The sequence below is a fragment of the Erigeron canadensis genome, chromosome 1 (genome assembly GCF_010389155.1).
Source record: "Erigeron canadensis isolate Cc75 chromosome 1, C_canadensis_v1, whole genome shotgun sequence".
NCBI classification, from domain to species: domain Eukaryota; kingdom Viridiplantae; phylum Streptophyta; class Magnoliopsida; order Asterales; family Asteraceae; genus Erigeron; species Erigeron canadensis.
The window spans coordinates 41,892,784-41,911,824 of NC_057761.1; the positions used below are offsets into that span (position 1 = coordinate 41,892,784).

The 19,041-nt window shown below is 31.4% G+C and overlaps 2 protein-coding genes across 2 annotated transcripts; both read left to right on the forward strand.

Annotated features, from left to right (window-relative positions):
* Nucleotides 1-3,790: 3,790 nt before the first annotated feature.
* On the forward strand, nucleotides 3,791-10,026 carry LOC122578072. Its single transcript, XM_043749944.1, has 3 exons — nucleotides 3,791-4,073; nucleotides 7,079-7,223; nucleotides 8,624-10,026. The coding sequence occupies exons 2-3, from the start codon at nucleotides 7,085-7,087 to the stop codon at nucleotides 9,796-9,798; spliced, it is 1,314 nt and encodes a 437-aa protein (XP_043605879.1). The 5' UTR covers nucleotides 3,791-4,073; nucleotides 7,079-7,084; the 3' UTR covers nucleotides 9,799-10,026.
* Nucleotides 10,027-14,770: 4,744 nt separating this feature from the next.
* On the forward strand, nucleotides 14,771-16,502 carry LOC122585595 (zinc finger protein ZAT9-like). The gene has a single exon (XM_043757718.1). The coding sequence runs from the start codon at nucleotides 14,798-14,800 to the stop codon at nucleotides 16,274-16,276; it is 1,479 nt and encodes a 492-aa protein (XP_043613653.1). The 5' UTR covers nucleotides 14,771-14,797; the 3' UTR covers nucleotides 16,277-16,502.
* Nucleotides 16,503-19,041: the final 2,539 nt, after the last annotated feature.

The window sequence follows — 19,041 nt, forward strand, 5'->3', positions numbered from 1 at the left end:
TTGATATTCATTCGAGTATCCTCTAATATTTTATCTTTTCATTTTGGATATTTGTCTGATAACTTTACTATGAAAATATAGTACTATCGCTAGTACACATTGGCTGGGATGACAATAAACACACTAGTTCTATTGTCATTCTGTTCGCTCAGCCTGGATTGTCATAACTAGTCAAATGAAACGACATGTTGGAGTTTGGTTTTGGTTATGATGCTTATTTGTTTATTCGTTTACAGGCAGACAAACACAAAAGATAAAAGGGGCAGGTGACATGGCAGGGACATAGTTACTTTGCACCGGTTTCTGAGAGTGATAACGGAGGGAACGATAGTTATGATGACCATTGTCTAAAATCGCTTTATGACATTTAGTGGCCCAACTCAACCAACGAGTCACTGGAGTGGAGTGTTGAAAATATTAATACTTGTTTGTTATTTATGTTGAATCTGGCAACTATGTATTTTTGTTTAACTGGATTTTCTAACATGTGCCTATGTTTACGAGCGTTAAATAAACTAAAAAAATCTCATAAATAAAGATAAATACATTTAATGGACATTAATGAAGTGTAAAACTTAACGAATAAAACTTTAATATTTTAGGAAACAATTTCATTTAACGTTGTTAAACATGTGCCCACAAGGCACGTTTACAAGTTTTGATGAAAGCCATTAAAACTTCGTTTGACAAAACTCTAAACAAAAAAATTGTCTTTTTGTTTTCTCAAAATTTGACTATATGTGATTTTAAAAGTTAAATTAGGGTGAAAGACATGTCATTGTCTTTTTTATAAAATACTAGTCATTTTATGTTTTATTGTCTTTTTATATGTTTTTATCCAAGTATTATTTGATACCCATTACAATTTTAAAAATATATTTAAAACTACGTATTCTTGTTATATTGCACAAATGGTAGTAACTTTAAATATGTATATGTTTATTATAAAATTGTTGTGATATGTTCGATTCAGATGATCCATAATGTTTAAGTATGAATGTTTAGTCCCAAATTTGTATTTATATATATATATATATACATAACCTTGCGAAATTTAGGATGTTCTCAATTGGGGTCGTTATTCTCATGTTCTCCCATGTCCGTATTGTCTTTAATGGCAATGACCAAATTCTCGTTACGTTCTCAACAATAAATTGTCCCTAAGATGAGTAAACGTGAGGGAGTAAGGTCCGAGTGAGTTAATATGTGTAGTGTGTATGAATTGTGTTTAAATATTAAAATATTGGATTATTCTGGAAACAATGGGGGTGATACGTTGTTACTTGTTAATATGACAATGAAAATTCGATGAAAATGGTGAAATTATTGTGAAATCTAGTAGAACGAGTTTGGTTCATAAAATATTTTTGGAGGAATAAAATTTGTCAAAAGAATTAGAATTTGATGGAATGAAATTTGACGGAATGTTTTTCATTTTTTAAAAATTATTCCTTCTCCTAGCCGGAGATTTCTCAAATGAGAAAATGTTCACATTTGAACTGAATCTTTAAAAAACTAAGGCTCTGTTTGATCTTTACTGAATGGAATCATTTAGTGTAGAATGCTGATTCGGTCAGTAACCAGAGTGTTTGTTTTCTCCATTTGGATGACAAACTGATGCTGAACGAAATAAAATTTATACTGAATAGTTCATGCTTATAACACCTCCTCACCCATTCAGCAACCATACTTTCCTCTATTGCCCTTTTTTACATCCTTTTATTTTCTTTTAACTTTGCTCCCTACCACAATCTGGGTGTCGATATTTTTTTGTTCTTCATGATTTCATGAAAGGTAAGATTCTTCTCTTTTTATCTCCATATATGGTTCTTTTTTTTCTTTTATTTAACTATCTATTTGTAACAAAACAATTTGTTTTTCTTCCTAATTACAATAATAACAAAATAATAAATAAATAATCCCTTTTAAAACCTTACAAAGAAAGAAACTCATGGATCTATATCTATTTGGTAGCCACGGTTTCTAAAAAAAAAAAGTGATGTTTTTTATATAAGAATAATAATAGTAAATAAAAATAAATGAAAATAATAATAATAATAATAATAATAATAATAATAATAATAATAATAATAATAATAAAGAGAAGGTGATGGTGGCGATGGAAGGAATTAGTTGTGAAGAGAGAAAAGGATGTGATTTTTTATACAATCATAATAATTAATGGAAATAGAAATTCCTCAACATTATCACCAGGTGGTGATAAGAAACTCTGAACTCTGTTAATAAATCTTTTGGGTTTTCGTACTTTTCTATGGTGGATGGCTATAATTCCTATATATTTTTTCTATTTATAAAATACTATAGTATAAATTGCTATCTAGTTTTTCCTTGCAATCTTTTATTATACTAAAACACAGTTGCTCTAATAACTTATTGACCAATCATAGCTCTCGATTTCTTAATGTTGACTATTGTTTTCAATTTTGACTTACTTTACACTTTTTTATTTTTCATCACAAATTTACACTTTTTACACGATAAATTTAATATAATAAAAAAATAATAATAGCTAGTATATATCCAATAGAATAATAGCTAATATTTATCCAATAAAATAATAACTAATATATATCCAACAATATGTTTTATCTTATATATATAATTAATTAATTATATATAATTAATTAAGAATAAATTAAATTTAATGTAAATATATTTAGATTTTAATAGTAATTGTACTATTTTAATTTTAATTTTAATATATACTAAAAGACAGTTGAGCTAATGACTTATTGACTAATCATATCGCTCGATTTCATCAAATTGACTCTCGCTGATGTCATCGTTTAGTTTTTTACATAATTTTATGTAGTTAATACAAAACAAATAACTAAAATAATTATTTTTACAATGTTTTTAAAATTGGTTTCTATTTACAAAGCCCAGTTTCACACACGAATAATTGTACATTACAGTATCTCGAGTTAAGTCGAGAATGAGCTTTAAGGTGTTAATATGTTACAAAGATGAGAAGACAAAAAATATTACAACAAATTTCGTCTATGATAGAATTCTTTCTAATGATAAAGGAGGGTATATGTTTCCAATGTTATTTTATTATTAGTTTTCTTTATATTAGCTTAACATTCTTGACATTTGAATTGAATACTTAGTATCTACCTAAATCTTCAACTTTGAACTTATAAGCTTTTATGAGTTACATGTAGTAATATCTAATATTAATAATGTCGTAAGTCCCATGTCTAGTGTTGGATACGGGTCTATAATCTAGTTGGTTCCTATAACCAATATATGCAAAAAAACTTTGGTGTTAATAAATTGAAGATGTTGATAATAATTCGGACTGGATTGATGGTGTTGAACTGTTGATGATATATGGAACATTGACAATGTTATGATATGCTAGTATCATATTGTTGAAGACGTTGAAAAATGCATTGCGAATTGTGAGGGTGAATCTTATAATGTTGTTTTTTTAGTTGTATTATTTATGTTATTCAATTGAAGGTTAATATGGTAAATTTTTATTATTCAAATTATCATTCAGAACCATATGTATTCAGAGTTATCAAATCATTTTTTTGAATCATTCAGAACAAATCTGATATATTAAACACAGCCTAAATGTACTAAAAAAATTGTGCACGTGACACAGCCTATTTCGCCCGCGGTAATGCCCGTTTTCCCCCCTTTCTTGTCTCCGAACCCGGTTTATATACCCGCTTTTGTAATAACTTTATCATCATCGTCGTCGTCATCATCAAATTGACAGAAACTGAATCTCATATCATTTCCCCCCAAATTTTTCCATCTCTCAGATCAACCTTCAATTCCTCTCTATTTGTTTAATTAAATATAGGCTCTTCATTCCAATTGCATTCAATTCTCGTTTTATTCTTTCAATTTCAATCATAAACCTTAAAATCACTGAAAAATTAGGGTTAGGGTTTGTTCTTTAATGTTTACCCTATGAATCCCTGATCCTAATTTTATTCAATTCCTATCAATTTATAGTAATTCTTTTCTTTTTTGGGTCTAATTTGATAATCCAGTGTTCGTAGGTGCTGATATTTTGGAGAAGCTCTTATTTGGTAAGTTTATTCTTTAATTATGATTTGGTAAGCTCTTATTAAGCTTTAATATATATATATATATATTATATAGTATATTCTCATGTGTTAAATTGAGTGTTTGGCATGTAGTATCTTTGTTATTAAGCAACCGTGAAATAGCTAAACAACTTTTAGTTATACAAGTGTTGTTAGTGCATGTCGTTTGGTTTCGAAAATGTTATCGTTATGTGTTGCTTTGCTAGCTGAAACTTCTCATCAAGCTATAATGCATCGAATAATATATAAAATATCATCATTTATGAATGCAAGTTGGGATATAATGCATCGAATCCAAAGATGAATGTATCATATACTTGTTTGCAAGATTACGCATAATCTATAATCCATTCATTTGTATAACTATACAAGTATACAACCATAAGAAAAACTTATTGTAAGTGTGGCAATAGTTGGGAAAAGTACCCGCACGTTGCGGCGCTGAGATGATGGGGGTGATAGGTCATAAAGTGTGGTAGGTCATAGGAGGTGATAGCCAAATTCCTTAGCCTTACGGGCTCCGCCCTCGGATTTAAAAATTCGTTGAAAGTATATCGAATGACATCTCTAATGAAAGAGCATGAAATTTTAAGAAAACCCATATAATTTTTATAATTTATCGATGCATGGTTTTTGAGATAAATTTTTTTGAATGAATTAGAGGAATAAAATGATTTATGGAGAAGAGAGAAAAAGTGAGTGGTTGAGATTTTTGGAGAGAGGGAGAAAAATGCGTGGTTAAGATTTCTTCTAGTGGTATTATGAATAAGTGACAGGGGTATTATGGGGTTTTCAATTACTTAAAGTTGAAAAAATGGAGGGAACAAATGCTTTATAATGTAGTAGAGATGATTGGGAAAAAGTTGCAAAATAAGTTAATAGCACGTTAAACATATAAACACTATTGAAAAGGTAATATACAATTCATATGTATGTGCCCTTCAATAATTGTATAATCTACGTTTTTGGAGGTGCTCGTTGTTGTGAGAGGTTGTTCCTTCACTAAGTCATAGACTCAAAGGGGTTTTTGGTAAATTGCTTGATTATGATTTTGGTTTGGCTAAAGTTCGGGAATTTCCGTATTTACTTGCATATGTTGGTTGAGAGATTTAGTTTTTTACAATTGAAATGGAGCGTATGGATTTATGAAATGATGGTTTCTTTACTAGTAATTAAAAGTGAACATCATCACCAATACATGCAAACTTGTGTATGATATAGTGATATACACATCATTCTACTAGCGAAGGGCGTCAACATATGAACATATTCAAATTGAATTTTAAACGTGTTTTATATATTAAAGCTTTTCAAATTAAAGCATCAATACAAAATACACTAAAAAAGCCTCCATTTAATCTATCCATTTCAATATTTAATTGTAACTGCAAAAATTCAAGCTTCTAGAAATCGTGAAACAACTTGCTTCCCTTGAGTATTTAGTTTCTTGATTGTTCTTGATTATGTATTTTTGTGTGTGTTGATATCTATATGGATCACAATTCTTGGCTTTGAAAAATGTAGCTTTGATTACATGTTAAATTTTCTGATGAATTTGCGTTATATGCATCTTCTGTTAACCTCTTTCAACAAGATATCATTCGTCCTAACATTGTCTTATTCAGTCTATTGCATCCATATTCGCTACCTACCCTTGTGCATTTGGGGTAGTTAGGATCAAGTTTCTAATGTAGGAACATTGAAAAAAACAACTTCCCTTATCAGCAAGTCTATACTCAAAAAACTTAGATGCAAATTGAAATGGGTTTAGGTGTTTGTATTTTACCCATACACACAACATATTCGTGTGTAGTCAAGGTTTGAAATTCCAATTAGGAGCATTGAAAAGAACAACTCCACCTTTTATCAGAATGTTACTTTTCATAAAAGTTCAATCCAAATGGAAACAGGTATAATTGATCGTGTCATACACAAAACATATTCGTTGGTCCATTAGTTATTATTGCAATTGCTAATCTGCTAATTGAATCTCAATGTTGTAAGGTCTGTAGATGGAAGTGGCTTTTTCTAATTTTTCCTTCAGTAAAATTTGAAACTCTGAATTGCAGTTCTGCTATTGTCTGATAAGTAGATTTAGTTTCATATGTTTCTTATTTTAATGTATCCAACAAATATCTTTCTTTATATGAGGTCAAGTATCCACACCCGCGAACACTTATTTAAAATTTGTTTACAACGGGAATAGATAACCCACAAGTCCACAACAGCCATGTCGAATACCAGCAGGACCAAGTCCCTTTAGTCAACATCTCACATTTTGCTATAGTATGTATACAACATTTGAACTTGCTTTTGTATGTATCAAACTTCCATTTTGTTTAACCTTTTGATGTATCTGGCCTTTTATAATTAATAAACGCATGGCAGATGATGGGACATCTTATATGGCTGTCACATTTACAAAAAAAATACCGTCTATCTGATGAAGAGGTTACTAGATGTATACAATAGTATTAAATTGGAAGTTTGGTATATGTAAGAAGCTTTGAAAGTATGACAGCAAGACTTGTCAAGTTGGATGCATTTAAAACACGAATTATAATGTATTAATTTTTAAGTATGATACAAAAAAATATATCAAAATATGACAAGTTGGATATATTTGGGGATTTTGTTTCCTTGCAAATTTATCTACTGCATGGGAATTTTGTGATACTAGGTTTATATTACTTGCCTATTAATCAAAGACCTGGGTTCATGGTCTACACATGATTAATTGCATTGTACAATACTCATGTGAAGAAGTTCATAATTTGGATTTATGGGAATTTTATGTCAGGACATGTCTGAGTCGTATCTTGGTTTGTATTATGTGAATGTCTCAGTTGCATGATGTCAACTTTAGGAGTTCATGCAATGACAAACTTTTTTTGTGTCTGTCGAATTAAGTGTTACTGGTTGCTTATCTAGTCAGAGATCATTTACTTTTCTGCCCTTCAATATAATACATTGTGTATATATTGCAGGTTGTAATGGGAACCAAACGACCTTTTGATGAGGATTTGCAGGAATTTTTTAAGCATCCAAAGCATATTGAAAGTGAAAATAAGCCTGATTTCTTTGGAGAAGATAAATCCTCTTTTGAAGCAGCTCAAAATGTTGTGGTTGCAGGTGAGTAGAGAATTATAGTTATAATACCTTTCATGTGTATTCTTTGATCTACTGATCTAATTGCCATCATTTTATTTGTTATGCTCACTAGAGTTTTGAACTGTGCTCATGTTGTGTATTTACAGTCAATATGCAGAATATACAACAGAAAAAGTTATAGCAGGAGGACCATTATGAGATATTTCTTAGTGGACTACATATAGTATTCAACTTTAACAAACTGTAAATAAAAGAGAGGGTAGTATTTAGTGAAGTGTTAATGGAAGTCCTTTATCTGTTAGTCAAGTTATTAAGATATACACATTAGACATTATTTGATCAAAGTTTTGGATAACAAAATATTATGAAAAAATATAAAATGTTCATTTGACTAATGGAGTGCCTAGAAGGAGTACTTTTAGTCAACTAAAAGCCAAGTACATGTCTTGTTTTTCGCATTTACTTTTTTGCTTCCTTTAATCTTTTAGTTTGTCTTTTTTTGCTTGCTGTTCAAAACAGTGTTTTTGCGCTAGTTTCCCAAAAAGTGGTTAGTTTACTGTGAAAATTCAAGCTTGAGGGCTCAAAAAGTTGTCGACTTTTCGACAAGTACCTCTTTTTTTGTGTGAATAATATTACTATCGTGATTAATGATCTCATAGGTTGTGACGTGGATGCACATCAAAATATTTGAACGTTTTCATACCCTATCACTAGCATCAGTTTTGGAAATAAGACGGAAGGATATCTAAACTATGTTTAGTCACATCATGTTAGTTTTTTTCTTTCAACAAAAATGTTGTGAAACCTGGAAGTTCCAAGTGAGATACACTTTTTTTTTCTTTTAAATTTAACATGATTCTCCCATGTGTAAGGCTAATCACACCAATTCATGTGTATGCTTTCAGAATCTGCTCCTTTGTGTGCTAATCTGTTGTATGCTCAATTTCCTAGTGTTGGTATCCAACAATGTCCCCTGTTCTTGCCTCATTGTTAAGCTTCTGTTAGATAACCACGAGCCTGATTTTGACTTTTCAAAAACTTTCAAGGTTATATTTGTTGGTGAAGATATTATTGAATTTTGGATTATTTGCACTCTTGTCATAGTGATCATGATGAATGAGAATTTTATTTGGCATACGGAAGGTTTAGAAAATGGAAAGCTCTCTTGTGATTGCAAGCATCATAGTAAAAATTTCCTGGATAGATGCATCGTTATATTTAAATTTAGTGCTGTGTGTAAATACTTAGTCTATTCTCACTGTTTGATGTGTTTCCTGTATTTATTTGATTATAACCATTTGATGACCTGTTTGAAAGAATAGAATAAACAACCTAAATCTACATATTTATTAGGAGATTGGGCCAGAACTGCCACCTTTATCATCAACTAACTCGACCACAATTTTTCTGCCATGATATAGGCGAAGGTGTGGTTAACTGCTTCCGTGAAGGCGACCACGAGGAGGTCAATGCTCTCCCAGATTCTGACAAGACGTATGAAACCAATGCTTCCTTACCAATGTTTGCTGGCATCAGTTGTCATGAAGATGTCCCTGGACCCGGGGTCTCATTTTGTTCAAATCTTTTTCCTGAATTATTTGAATTTAACTTGCCAAGGCGACAAGTAGTTCATTATGATGATACATATGCATCTTTATTAAATTGCTCCCCTAGGAAAGAGGTTCCTCTTGGACCAGAACATCAAGCTGACATATCTGAATTTGATTCTGATTCAGCTAGAAAATACAATTCTGATCCTGATAAAGTGGAGAGTTTGATGGGAATTTGTGTCATTCCCAACCAAGAGGGTGAAATTTTGATTTATCAAACAGATTGCAAATGCTTAGATGGTGGCTCCATCAGATGTGTGCAACAACACGCCAATGAAGCGCGGTTAAATTTAAAAGATTCTTTGGGGTTTGAGAAATTTGTCAATTTGGGGTTTAATAACATAGGTGAGGAGGTAGCTTCTAACTGGACCGAAGAAGAAGAAAAACTTTTTCAAGATGTTGTTTACTCTAATCCTGTCTCTCATGGTAAACGATTCTGGGATGAACTTTCAATCGCATTCCGGTCAAGAACAAAAAAAGAATTGGTTAGTTATTATTTCAATGTTTTTGTTCTCCGGAGACGTGCTGTTCAAAACAGATCAAAATTGTTGGCGATTGACAGTGATGATGATGAATGGTGGGGAAGCAAAAGAGGGCCTTCTGAAGTCATAATAGAAGATCAAGATTTTCATGTAGTGGGACCTTTGGTTGACCACATAGATCATGATTTTCAATCTGAAGACGGTGATCACGATGACAATGTTGGTGCTGATGGTGATATTGTTATTGGTCTTAAAGATGGCCAAAATGAAGTCAATGAATGCTCACTAAGCAATATAAATGATGCAAAAGCTACAAGTAATCAAGAGCAAGAAAAACACTTTAGTGTTTATAAAGGACACAATGGTGGGTTGAGATCGGAATCATATTTGCATTGGGATCCGCCCTACTCAACGATGGGCTCAGCAAAAGGTGTTGACCTGTTGCCTACATGCAGCATGATCGAAGAAATTTTTGGATCTTCCAAAACTGGCAAAAGCAGTTGAACTGCACTTGATGAGGTATAACTTATTTCAAATGCATTACTCCTAGCCTCAAAAGAGAGAGAGAACATAAAAAACCACACTGTAACTTATTGTACATTAGTTTTGTGAAATGGTAGTCCATATAGGGGTTCTGTTAACATATGAACTCGTCTACACAATAATTTGTGTTCGTTGTTGTCTTCTGGATTGCAGTTAGAATTTTTATTTAGCCTTCTTAGTCTTGCAATATTGATTGTGTTCATAAATGTGTTGAAAGGGAAGAGTTTACTTAAGAGAAAGCAAGTCAGGATTCAGCAAATACCCTTTTTTCCATCCTCTTTTCTTTGAATTTGCAGGTTATCCTCCCTGAATGTTTTCTGGTGCATCATTTTTAACTTGGTATCTTTCCTAGCAAACCATACCTGGACATGTTTTTTAATTTCATCATTGAAACTGTGAATGCACATGGCCTTGCAAGTTTTGAAAAGTTAGTGGGTTCTTGTGAGAAATTTTTATTTATAAAGATTACTACTGATGAAAGTTGAATGGTTTTGATGACTATTTGGAAAGTCCAATGGGACCAACTAAAATTTAAATGCATGTGTTGCTAATTGAATATTGGTTGCCTTTTTTTTTTTTTTGAACGGCAGGCTGCTTTTTGATACTGCTTTTGTGATATGGTCAACGTTGACTTTAACAAAAGAGATTTTTTTATTGGACATGTTTATAAAATAAAAATTAAACACAGAAGAAATGTTTCTCTGACATAACAATCTGAAAGAATGTAAATATTGGTGACTTGGTGAGAATGATGGTCAAAGTTTAGTCAAAGTCAAAAGTCATGTAATTCCAACTTCAAGGTGGTGGGTCCTGTATTTCTCAACAGTTTTTGCTAAGATTCGTCATTCATAATAGGTAAGATTATAAAGTAAGGCTTTGTAAAGAATAAATATATAGCACAAAAGTAAGATAAATCACTTGAAATAAAGCGTTTGATGAAAATAAAATTTTTTATGGAAGTGTCGTCTAACAAAGGTCCTTCCAATACACGTTCTAATAATGAATAAGCGGATTTACGCCAACGATATAGGTCCTTCCAATACATGTTCTAAGAAGAATTATTAGAAGAATTAATGAATAATCATTTCATTCTTTGTCGATGAGTATTTTTTTTGAGAACATCGTATGTTTTAATTTAGTGTTCATTTTATTATCAATATGTGATAGTCGCTTTTGTGGGGTGTATCTGAGCCAATTCTAGTCGATAAACCGCCATTCTCGCGCTCAATTGAACCAAACTCAAAGCTTAAAATTCAACACGAGTTCAAGCAAATCGAGTAACTAATCAAAGCTTAATCAATACTAGAACAAGTATTATATACTTAAAAGTTAATACCAATAAACTCAGATTATTTAGCTTGGTTTTACTCAACTTCGACATTTTTTTTTAGCATGACTCACATTTAAAAAAAAAAAAATTATTTATGTCCAAATACATACACATATAGTGTAAAGTTGTTGAATTCGTGAGCTTAACAACGTGGCTATTTTGATACTTGAACTCGATTTAAATGTCAACTTTAGGAGACCGAGCTTGACTAAATTTAGGCGTGGTCAATTTCGGCTAGTTAGCAAACTTTGATTACACCTTTATTCTGCATATCGCCACATATTCGTGTGTATAATTTGAAAATATATGTTGCAAAGGACCATAATATTACGCATCAAATAAGTAAAACTATGTTATGTACAAGTGTAATCTGTACTCTTTTAACATGTCTACTAAATTAATTGTAACAAAATTCATAAGACTATACATCCAATGTAACATTATTTGTCTAGAACTCTAATGGAGTGAATATGAATATATGATTACTCTCTTCCAATAATTTAAAAATGTTTATATGGTCTAGGCGTTTAGCTATTGGTCTCTCAACTTTGTTAGACCAACTATTTATGGAAACTTCAAAGATATGATATTATTCTTCACATAATGGTCCATGACACCCATATTACGTGGACCCAAAGGCAAAGCAAGATGGAATGTATAGGAAATTAACTTGGTCGAAAGGACCAGTTAAAGGTTTGGTCTACTTTAGTTGTAAGTACCTAAAAAGTATCGAATTTTGTATTCAGGATTGATAGTATATAAAAACATTTCTGTTTATATTCGAGTTGAACAGAATCACAGATAATATGCAAAAAGTTACAAAAAATGTAATCATGTATTTTAGTATTATAGTTGCGAAATGCTATACATCAACACGTATTTGAAGGTGAAACTTAAATCTTGTGGCCGTAATTCGCTTGTATACAAACATTTAAGTTGAAATAAAATCCAAATTAGATGCTTATGGTAAAATTTTTTTTTTTTTTTTCACTAAACTAGAGAGTACGTACCCATATAATGTTACGATGGTGGTGGCGATGAAAGTGCAGAGTAAGACAATTGGAATAAAAAGAAATAGTTTAAGTATTTTAGCAGATAAGACATATACGATGCTGAATAAAGTAGGTAACTTATATATCCATGTGTTAGACAATCCAAATTGATCGAAGCCATCTACCGGCCACCGTTATCCAAGTACTGATCAAAGTTTACTAATGCTTAATTTTAAATCCAATTTAGACTGACAATTAAGAACTCATAAACCACTACAAATTATGCAAGTATACATCTGGTTTTAATTTTTAAAAAGCAATAAGTTAATTAATAGTATATCAATATTTGTCAGAAAAAAAATTTAAATAAAGTTGTTTCATTTATACATAAAAAACATGCAAACAAACATAAATAAGTAAATGCATGCCACCATCTTAAAGTATACTTCATCTCTAGTAATAACCATTTTTGGTATGCTACTAAAAGAATTAATTACACAAATCTTGAATATCTTTGGTGTGAAATCATACGCATCTTTTTCTAATGAGTCTCAATCTTCTCATATATGTTAACAGCAAAAATCCATTTTTACCCTTACAAAAGGAAAACTAGAATTTTAATGATAGTTGTAAAATATCAAAACTTGAGGAATTAGATGTATGCAATGTTAATTGGTAGTACCACAGTCTCAAATATTTATTACCATCAGTAACTTTTTTGGTATAGTCAATTAAAGCAATGATGCTTTATTTTGTAGCTCAAACAATTCAAGTAACTTTTCGTAAAAATTTCAGTAAATTCATAAATTCATTAACTATTAACAAATGTTGACACATGCCAGTTAGTAGGTCATTAGTATGTCGTTTTCCCAAATATAGACAATACGGAAAGTCTAAAATTTATTAATAGCATCTTGACATGCTCAAAGAAAAAACAATAACCAGAAGTCCAAAATAAAGAAAAATATACTGTATTGATTATCAATTATAATTCATTTATTATTGTTATTGTTACGTAGTATATTATTTAGTTTCTCCATCCAAATTTAAGTATTCATAATTTAATAACAAAATTTAAGCTGCTTATCAAATAATCACTTGCTTTTTACACCCTAACAAAGAGTAACAAATTGTACCACCTGCATGTCCTGGTGTGAATACAACTTTCACCCAAAAAATACATGTTCTAACACATTGTCCACAATGTGCCTTCTCTTTAAAAGAAAGTTACAAGTACAATTAACTTTGTTATATTGATTATTGCTGCTATTTCGGTATTTTATTTTAATTACGGCTTTACGTTAGGTCAGAGTTTGTGTTTTCCGGTAACAAGAAGATGAAATGGATTATGTTATCGATACAACCGGGCCTTTGAGATCTTTTATTTGTAATTTACTCTTATTATTATAATTTTTTAAATTATTAGTATATTTGTTAGGCAAAGATTTAATTGTAAATAAGTATTAAGTTCTTAGGTGTAAAGTTAAATAAAATAAAAATTTCCTTTTATTATCACACTATAACAATAATTTTATGGTGACAAATTTGTAACATGATAAGGATTACAATTTCTCTTTTATTTAGATTAGGTTTGTAGGAAATAAAAAATCTGAAATATCTTATATTTTGATATATTGAATTGATATATTCAAATCCAACTAAGATATACCAAGTCAGAAGCTAACTTTATAAACCGGTTTTAACAAAATAAAATTCATTAAACTTTATAGAAATTGTATTAAGGTACTAAATCCCCTGTTTTTAATAAATATATATATACACACACCCAACAAAGAGGAACAAATTGTAGTTTTAATTCCACATCACAAACTCATAACAAATCATGCCTTCTTCTCTCTGGTAGTTTCTTTCAATTGTTTCTGTAACTCTCTATTGAGATCCCCTGAATTCGATCCATCCACAATTATTGACCGTCAGATCAGCTTGCTTCTCTCTCTTGATTACACGTGTCATTCTCTCTCCTTCTTATTAGTACTCCGACTTTACTTCCATGCATGAAATTCTCCTAAGACTATACACATAATATAACATATATATATATTTTTCCCAGAGAGAGAAAAACAATAAACACTAAAAACAAACACACACTAATTACAACACACACACTCTCATATGAAACAGTCTTTCTTTCATGGAGTCTGTTTTCAATTTCACATCTCATTGTTCTTTTTTTATACAAAGTTTTGATTTTTACATATGGGTTTTGTTTACTTTATGCAAATCTTAAGAGTTACTTCAGAATTTTGTTAGTTTTTGTGTTTTCATTTTTGGTTTTTAAGTAGTTGATTTTTTCAAGATTTGTAATCTTGAACTTCCCCCAAATTGAAATAAACAAAAGGGCTTGTTTTGATTTTATTTTATTTTTAATAATTTTTTTTTGTTTGCTTTGAGAAGTTAAAAAAAAGGAAAATATCCCTGAATTTGATGAGCTTTTTGAAGTACTATTGATCCACTTTTTAATTGGGATTTGAGCCATAAAAGATGTTTGTTGAAAATTCAGCAAATGTACTAGTAAGCAAATCAAACTGATTATTTTTTTTTAAAGGGGTGTTTTATTTTTTGGTTATTTGAATTGGGTATTCATCAAAATTTGATTTTGATAACAAAAAATTTCAAGATGGAAGAAGAGCATGATGAATTGAGATATGTGTGTAAGTTGTGTGATAAAAGGTATCCAAGTGGGAAATCATTAGGTGGACATATGAGGTCTCATGTAATTGCTGCTGCTGTTAATTTAGCAGAATCAGATGATAAATTTGAGCAAGTTAAAAAGATTTCAACTCTGATTATAAATGGTAATGAAAATGCGAATTCGAATTCGTATGGATTAAGAGAGAATCCTAAAAAGAGTTGGAGAGCAGTTGGTTCATCATCATCAACTTTACCTTTCCCAAATGAGAAAGTTTGTAAACAATGTGGTAAAGGATTTCAATCTTTAAAAGCTTTATGTGGTCATATGGCTTTTCATTCTGACAAAGATAGAAGTTTGAAGGATTATGATCATTCTTGGACTGTTACAAGTGACAATCTGGATAATGATCAAGATAAGTTGTTGATTGAAGACAGTCATTCGGATACCGAAGAAAACGAGCTTGGACAAGATGATAATGATGATGAGGAGGATGATCCTGTTTGTGTTACAAGGTCCAAAACAAAAAGGTACAAGAAACTTGTGGTGAAACCATCTTGTTATTCTTTGAATTATGCTAATTGTACTAGTAATAATAGTAATTACAATAATGGGTCATCTTCTGTTTCTGAAATTGATGAACTTGAACAAGAAGAACTAGCAATTTGTTTGATGATGTTATCTAAGGATTCTACTAATTGGGGTGGTGTTAATTCTGTTGTGGAATCCTCTGACAATAATTCAGTTGTAGAGACTAAATTGTCTTCAATGGAGTTAAAGAACTGTAGAAAGGAATGGAATATGGCTAAGAATGAGACTGAGAGTTACCCGTTTGAGAATTCGAATACTGAGTATTGTAAGAATGGAACCAAGAAAGTGGAATCTGATATTTCAGTTGAGGAGCAACTTAGGAATGGTGATCAACAGAAGAATGCATCAAAAGAGGATAATGGTTTTGACTACAAAAACTTAACATATGCAGAAAAGCAAGAAATTAGAAGGAATTTGTTTAGGGAATTTGGTTATGATGAGTTTTTAGAGAAGAGGATTCGAGATAGTGATGATTCGTATTATCCAGACAGGGAAGGACCATATAAGAAGAAAAACAAGTATGAATGTATGAACTGCAACAAAGTTTTTAGCTCTTTTCAAGGGCTTGGAGGACATAGGCCCTGCCACAAAAAGAACAATGCTTTTGGTTCGGGTGGAAACAGTTCAGATGTCGAATATGCCCGTAGTCAAAAGGCTAAGTATGAAAAGAAAATCAAGCCAAAAAAGAACAAAGGACATGAATGCCCAATCTGTTTTAGGATGTTTAAATCAGGGCAAGCTTTAGGGGGTCACAAAAGGTCTCATTTCCTCAATGGCACTGCAGATAGGATGGATTATATGGCACCAATTGGATATGAGGAACCAGTATATAATGATATGATTGATCTTAATCTTCCAGCTCCAGAAGAGGACTAGGCTCAGAAATCCTGCAGTTTGGGCTCGTTTTTGCTTGTTTACCAAAGGATATTGGTGAGGTGAGAGTTCAATCTTTCATCTTACTCTTTAGACTGTTTTTTTCGTTTATAACTTTTGCACATTTTCTCCAATTCATTCAAAAGAGCATTTTAAGTTGAATTCCCAGTTTTGTTTTATAAGTTGTTTCAAGATACTGTGATGCTTCTTATTCATCCAACTCTTGAATTTATGCCTAATTTTTCAAGAAAGTTCAAAGTTAACTTCCCATTTATGTTTTATTTGTTTCAACATCTTATCATGCTTCTTCACTGTTGCTATACTTTTGATATTTCCCCATTTCATCGTAATCTTGACTTTATGCCTTAACTGCAAGAAAATGCTAAGTTGACCTTTTAAGAGCTCAACTCTGCTCATCACGGAATTAAGTCTCATTGACATTAACACATTTAAGAACCTGCTCATGACGCGGTTGGATATCGTTGATATTGGGAGGTGCTTGTTCCTTTTAGAATTTGGGGGCATATGATTTAGTGGGAGGTACTATGAATAATGGGGATTTGCTTTTTTGAAAGTTCAATATGATTCCATGATATTAATGTACATCTTATGTCTTTGTATGGTGGTTTTATATGTGCTAGACTATGTGTGTATGTGGTAGGCACCCAAAGAAAGGCCTTTCTTGAAGTTGATTTGGAACATTGAAACCAAATGGGGCCCTACAAATATGCTTTTACTTCCAGAACTAGAAAAATGGTCGGTTACAATGTTAAAAACTTTGGTCATTTGTTTAAATGCCCTCTAAAATAGAGGATTAGTATGCAGTTTAACTAGCTGATCCTCCGAGTACAAAAATAGTTCAAAGAATGATCATTGTTAACCTGACCCTACATCTTTTTAGGGGTTGTTAGTACTTGTTTTGTATAGTTTTATGAGATTTAAGTTTAAATCTTACACTTATATTGGTAAGTTGTTTGGAATGTAGAAACCAAACGGGGCCAACGGAATTTTTTTACTTCCAAAACTAGAAAATGGGCAGCAGTAATGTGAAATCTATTCGGTGTGCTTTGGTTTTTATATCCTCTAAATTAATGAGTCACAAAAGGTTTTAGTCATTTGTTCTCTGCTACTATGCAAAAAAGTTACCTTGTATCCGAGAGGTAAACCAGGATCGCTGGTACCTCAATGAGCGCGTCTTTAAGGGTTAGTAGTGGTTAGTATATGATAAAATATTTTGGCTGATTATTAGATTGATTTTCATGTTAATATATGGTTACTCATTTTCTAATATCAAAACTCAAAAGGCCTTAAAGGCTCAACTCACTCTCATGGCCATGGGCTAATGCCCCTGAAGAATTTTACAAGAACAATAGTCTCTTTGTAAAGTTAAAATCCATAAGCTTCAAAACTTTAGTTAAGATAGTTACAGTTCTGTTTATAATTTTCTTGGAAAATTATTATCATACACTAATGATATCAGGAGAGGGGTGATGTTGAGCTACCCTAACCAAAAAAAGTCATCATTTCTATTGGTTGTTTGCAAAATGTACTAATATTCAAGCATGGAATACAAATTAAAGATGCTAAGAGTGTGGTCCATAAAGGGGTCCTTGGACTCTGACTTTCGAACCTTTAGCTTTTCTTGCATTACAATAGAAGTTTGTGAGGGGTTAAGACTTAAGAAATGTTAACAATATACAATTTTACAAACAAAATGATTACTAATAAAGAATTTGTACACAAGAACTTGAATGCACTTTTGATCCTTCTTGCTCACCCACCATATCTTTAATTTTGTGCTTTTGTACTCAAACTTTTTGTCGACCCATCTTTTTGCTAAATCGACTTCTAGTCTTTTCATACTAATATTCGTTTTATTCATTATTTTATACCGACAAATATTGAATAATATCGTTCCATTTATGTTGAAACAAGTCAAATAAAGACTCATTTTATAACAATGATAAGTCTTTGGCCGACAAGCTAGACATGGAAAATGTATTTTGGTTTGGCATAGAGACTCATTGTTATTGTACATTCTCTCAATTTGAATGACTAAAAAAGTGAGCTGTTATTTCATGCATAAAAATGTACTTTTGAATAGAATTTTTCTTAGTTATTAACTTAGTTGTCGAGATTACATATGAAATCGGATGAAGATTCAAGTTTAAAACTTTTTTAGTCTATATAACAGTGCTCAAACCTCATGATAAAATAGGTTATGGAAAAGTAATCCCAATCTTGAAATTTGGGGGAAAAAAAGTTGAAACAGGAACTCTAGATCATTTTGATATTAAATAATTATATAAACCAATGTCGGTCAAGGTTTTTTCTTTGGCTTTAAACGATATCAAAATTTGGGGTTGAGTTTATTAACATACTAATTAATTAAAATAAATAAAAACAGTGTTGTTAAACTACTAATAAAAAAACAGTATAAATGACAACGGTACCCAATCCTGGCATAAGCCGGGGTACGGGGGATGTATAATGTAGACAGACCTTACCCCTACATAAAGTAGAGAGGCTGCTTTCATATCCATCGAAGTGGAAGGGACCTTCGGCCCAAAGAGTGTAAAAAAAAGGGTTAGATCCATCGTAGTGGAAGCTTTAACCGGATGAGAATAATCTCGATCTCAAGCTCTCAATCTCAAATACACGATCTGAATCTCGAAATCATAGGCTCAATCTCCGATCCAAGATCTAGGAGAAAGAGCCGTTAGAGGTGAGAGAGCAGAGGATGGAGAGAGATAGAGAGAGAGAAGAGA

Excerpts from the sequence above, each read along its gene's own strand:
- LOC122578072 (XM_043749944.1), top strand. The coding sequence starts at position 7,085 with ATGGGAACCAAACGACCTTTTGATGAGGATTTGCAGGAATTTTTTAAG. Across the intron at positions 7,224-8,623 it reads TCAAAATGTTGTGGTTGCAG|GCGAAGGTGTGGTTAACTGC; the intron begins GTGAGTAGAGAA and ends GCCATGATATAG.
- LOC122585595 (XM_043757718.1), top strand. The coding sequence starts at position 14,798 with ATGGAAGAAGAGCATGATGAATTGAGATATGTGTGTAAGTTGTGTGAT.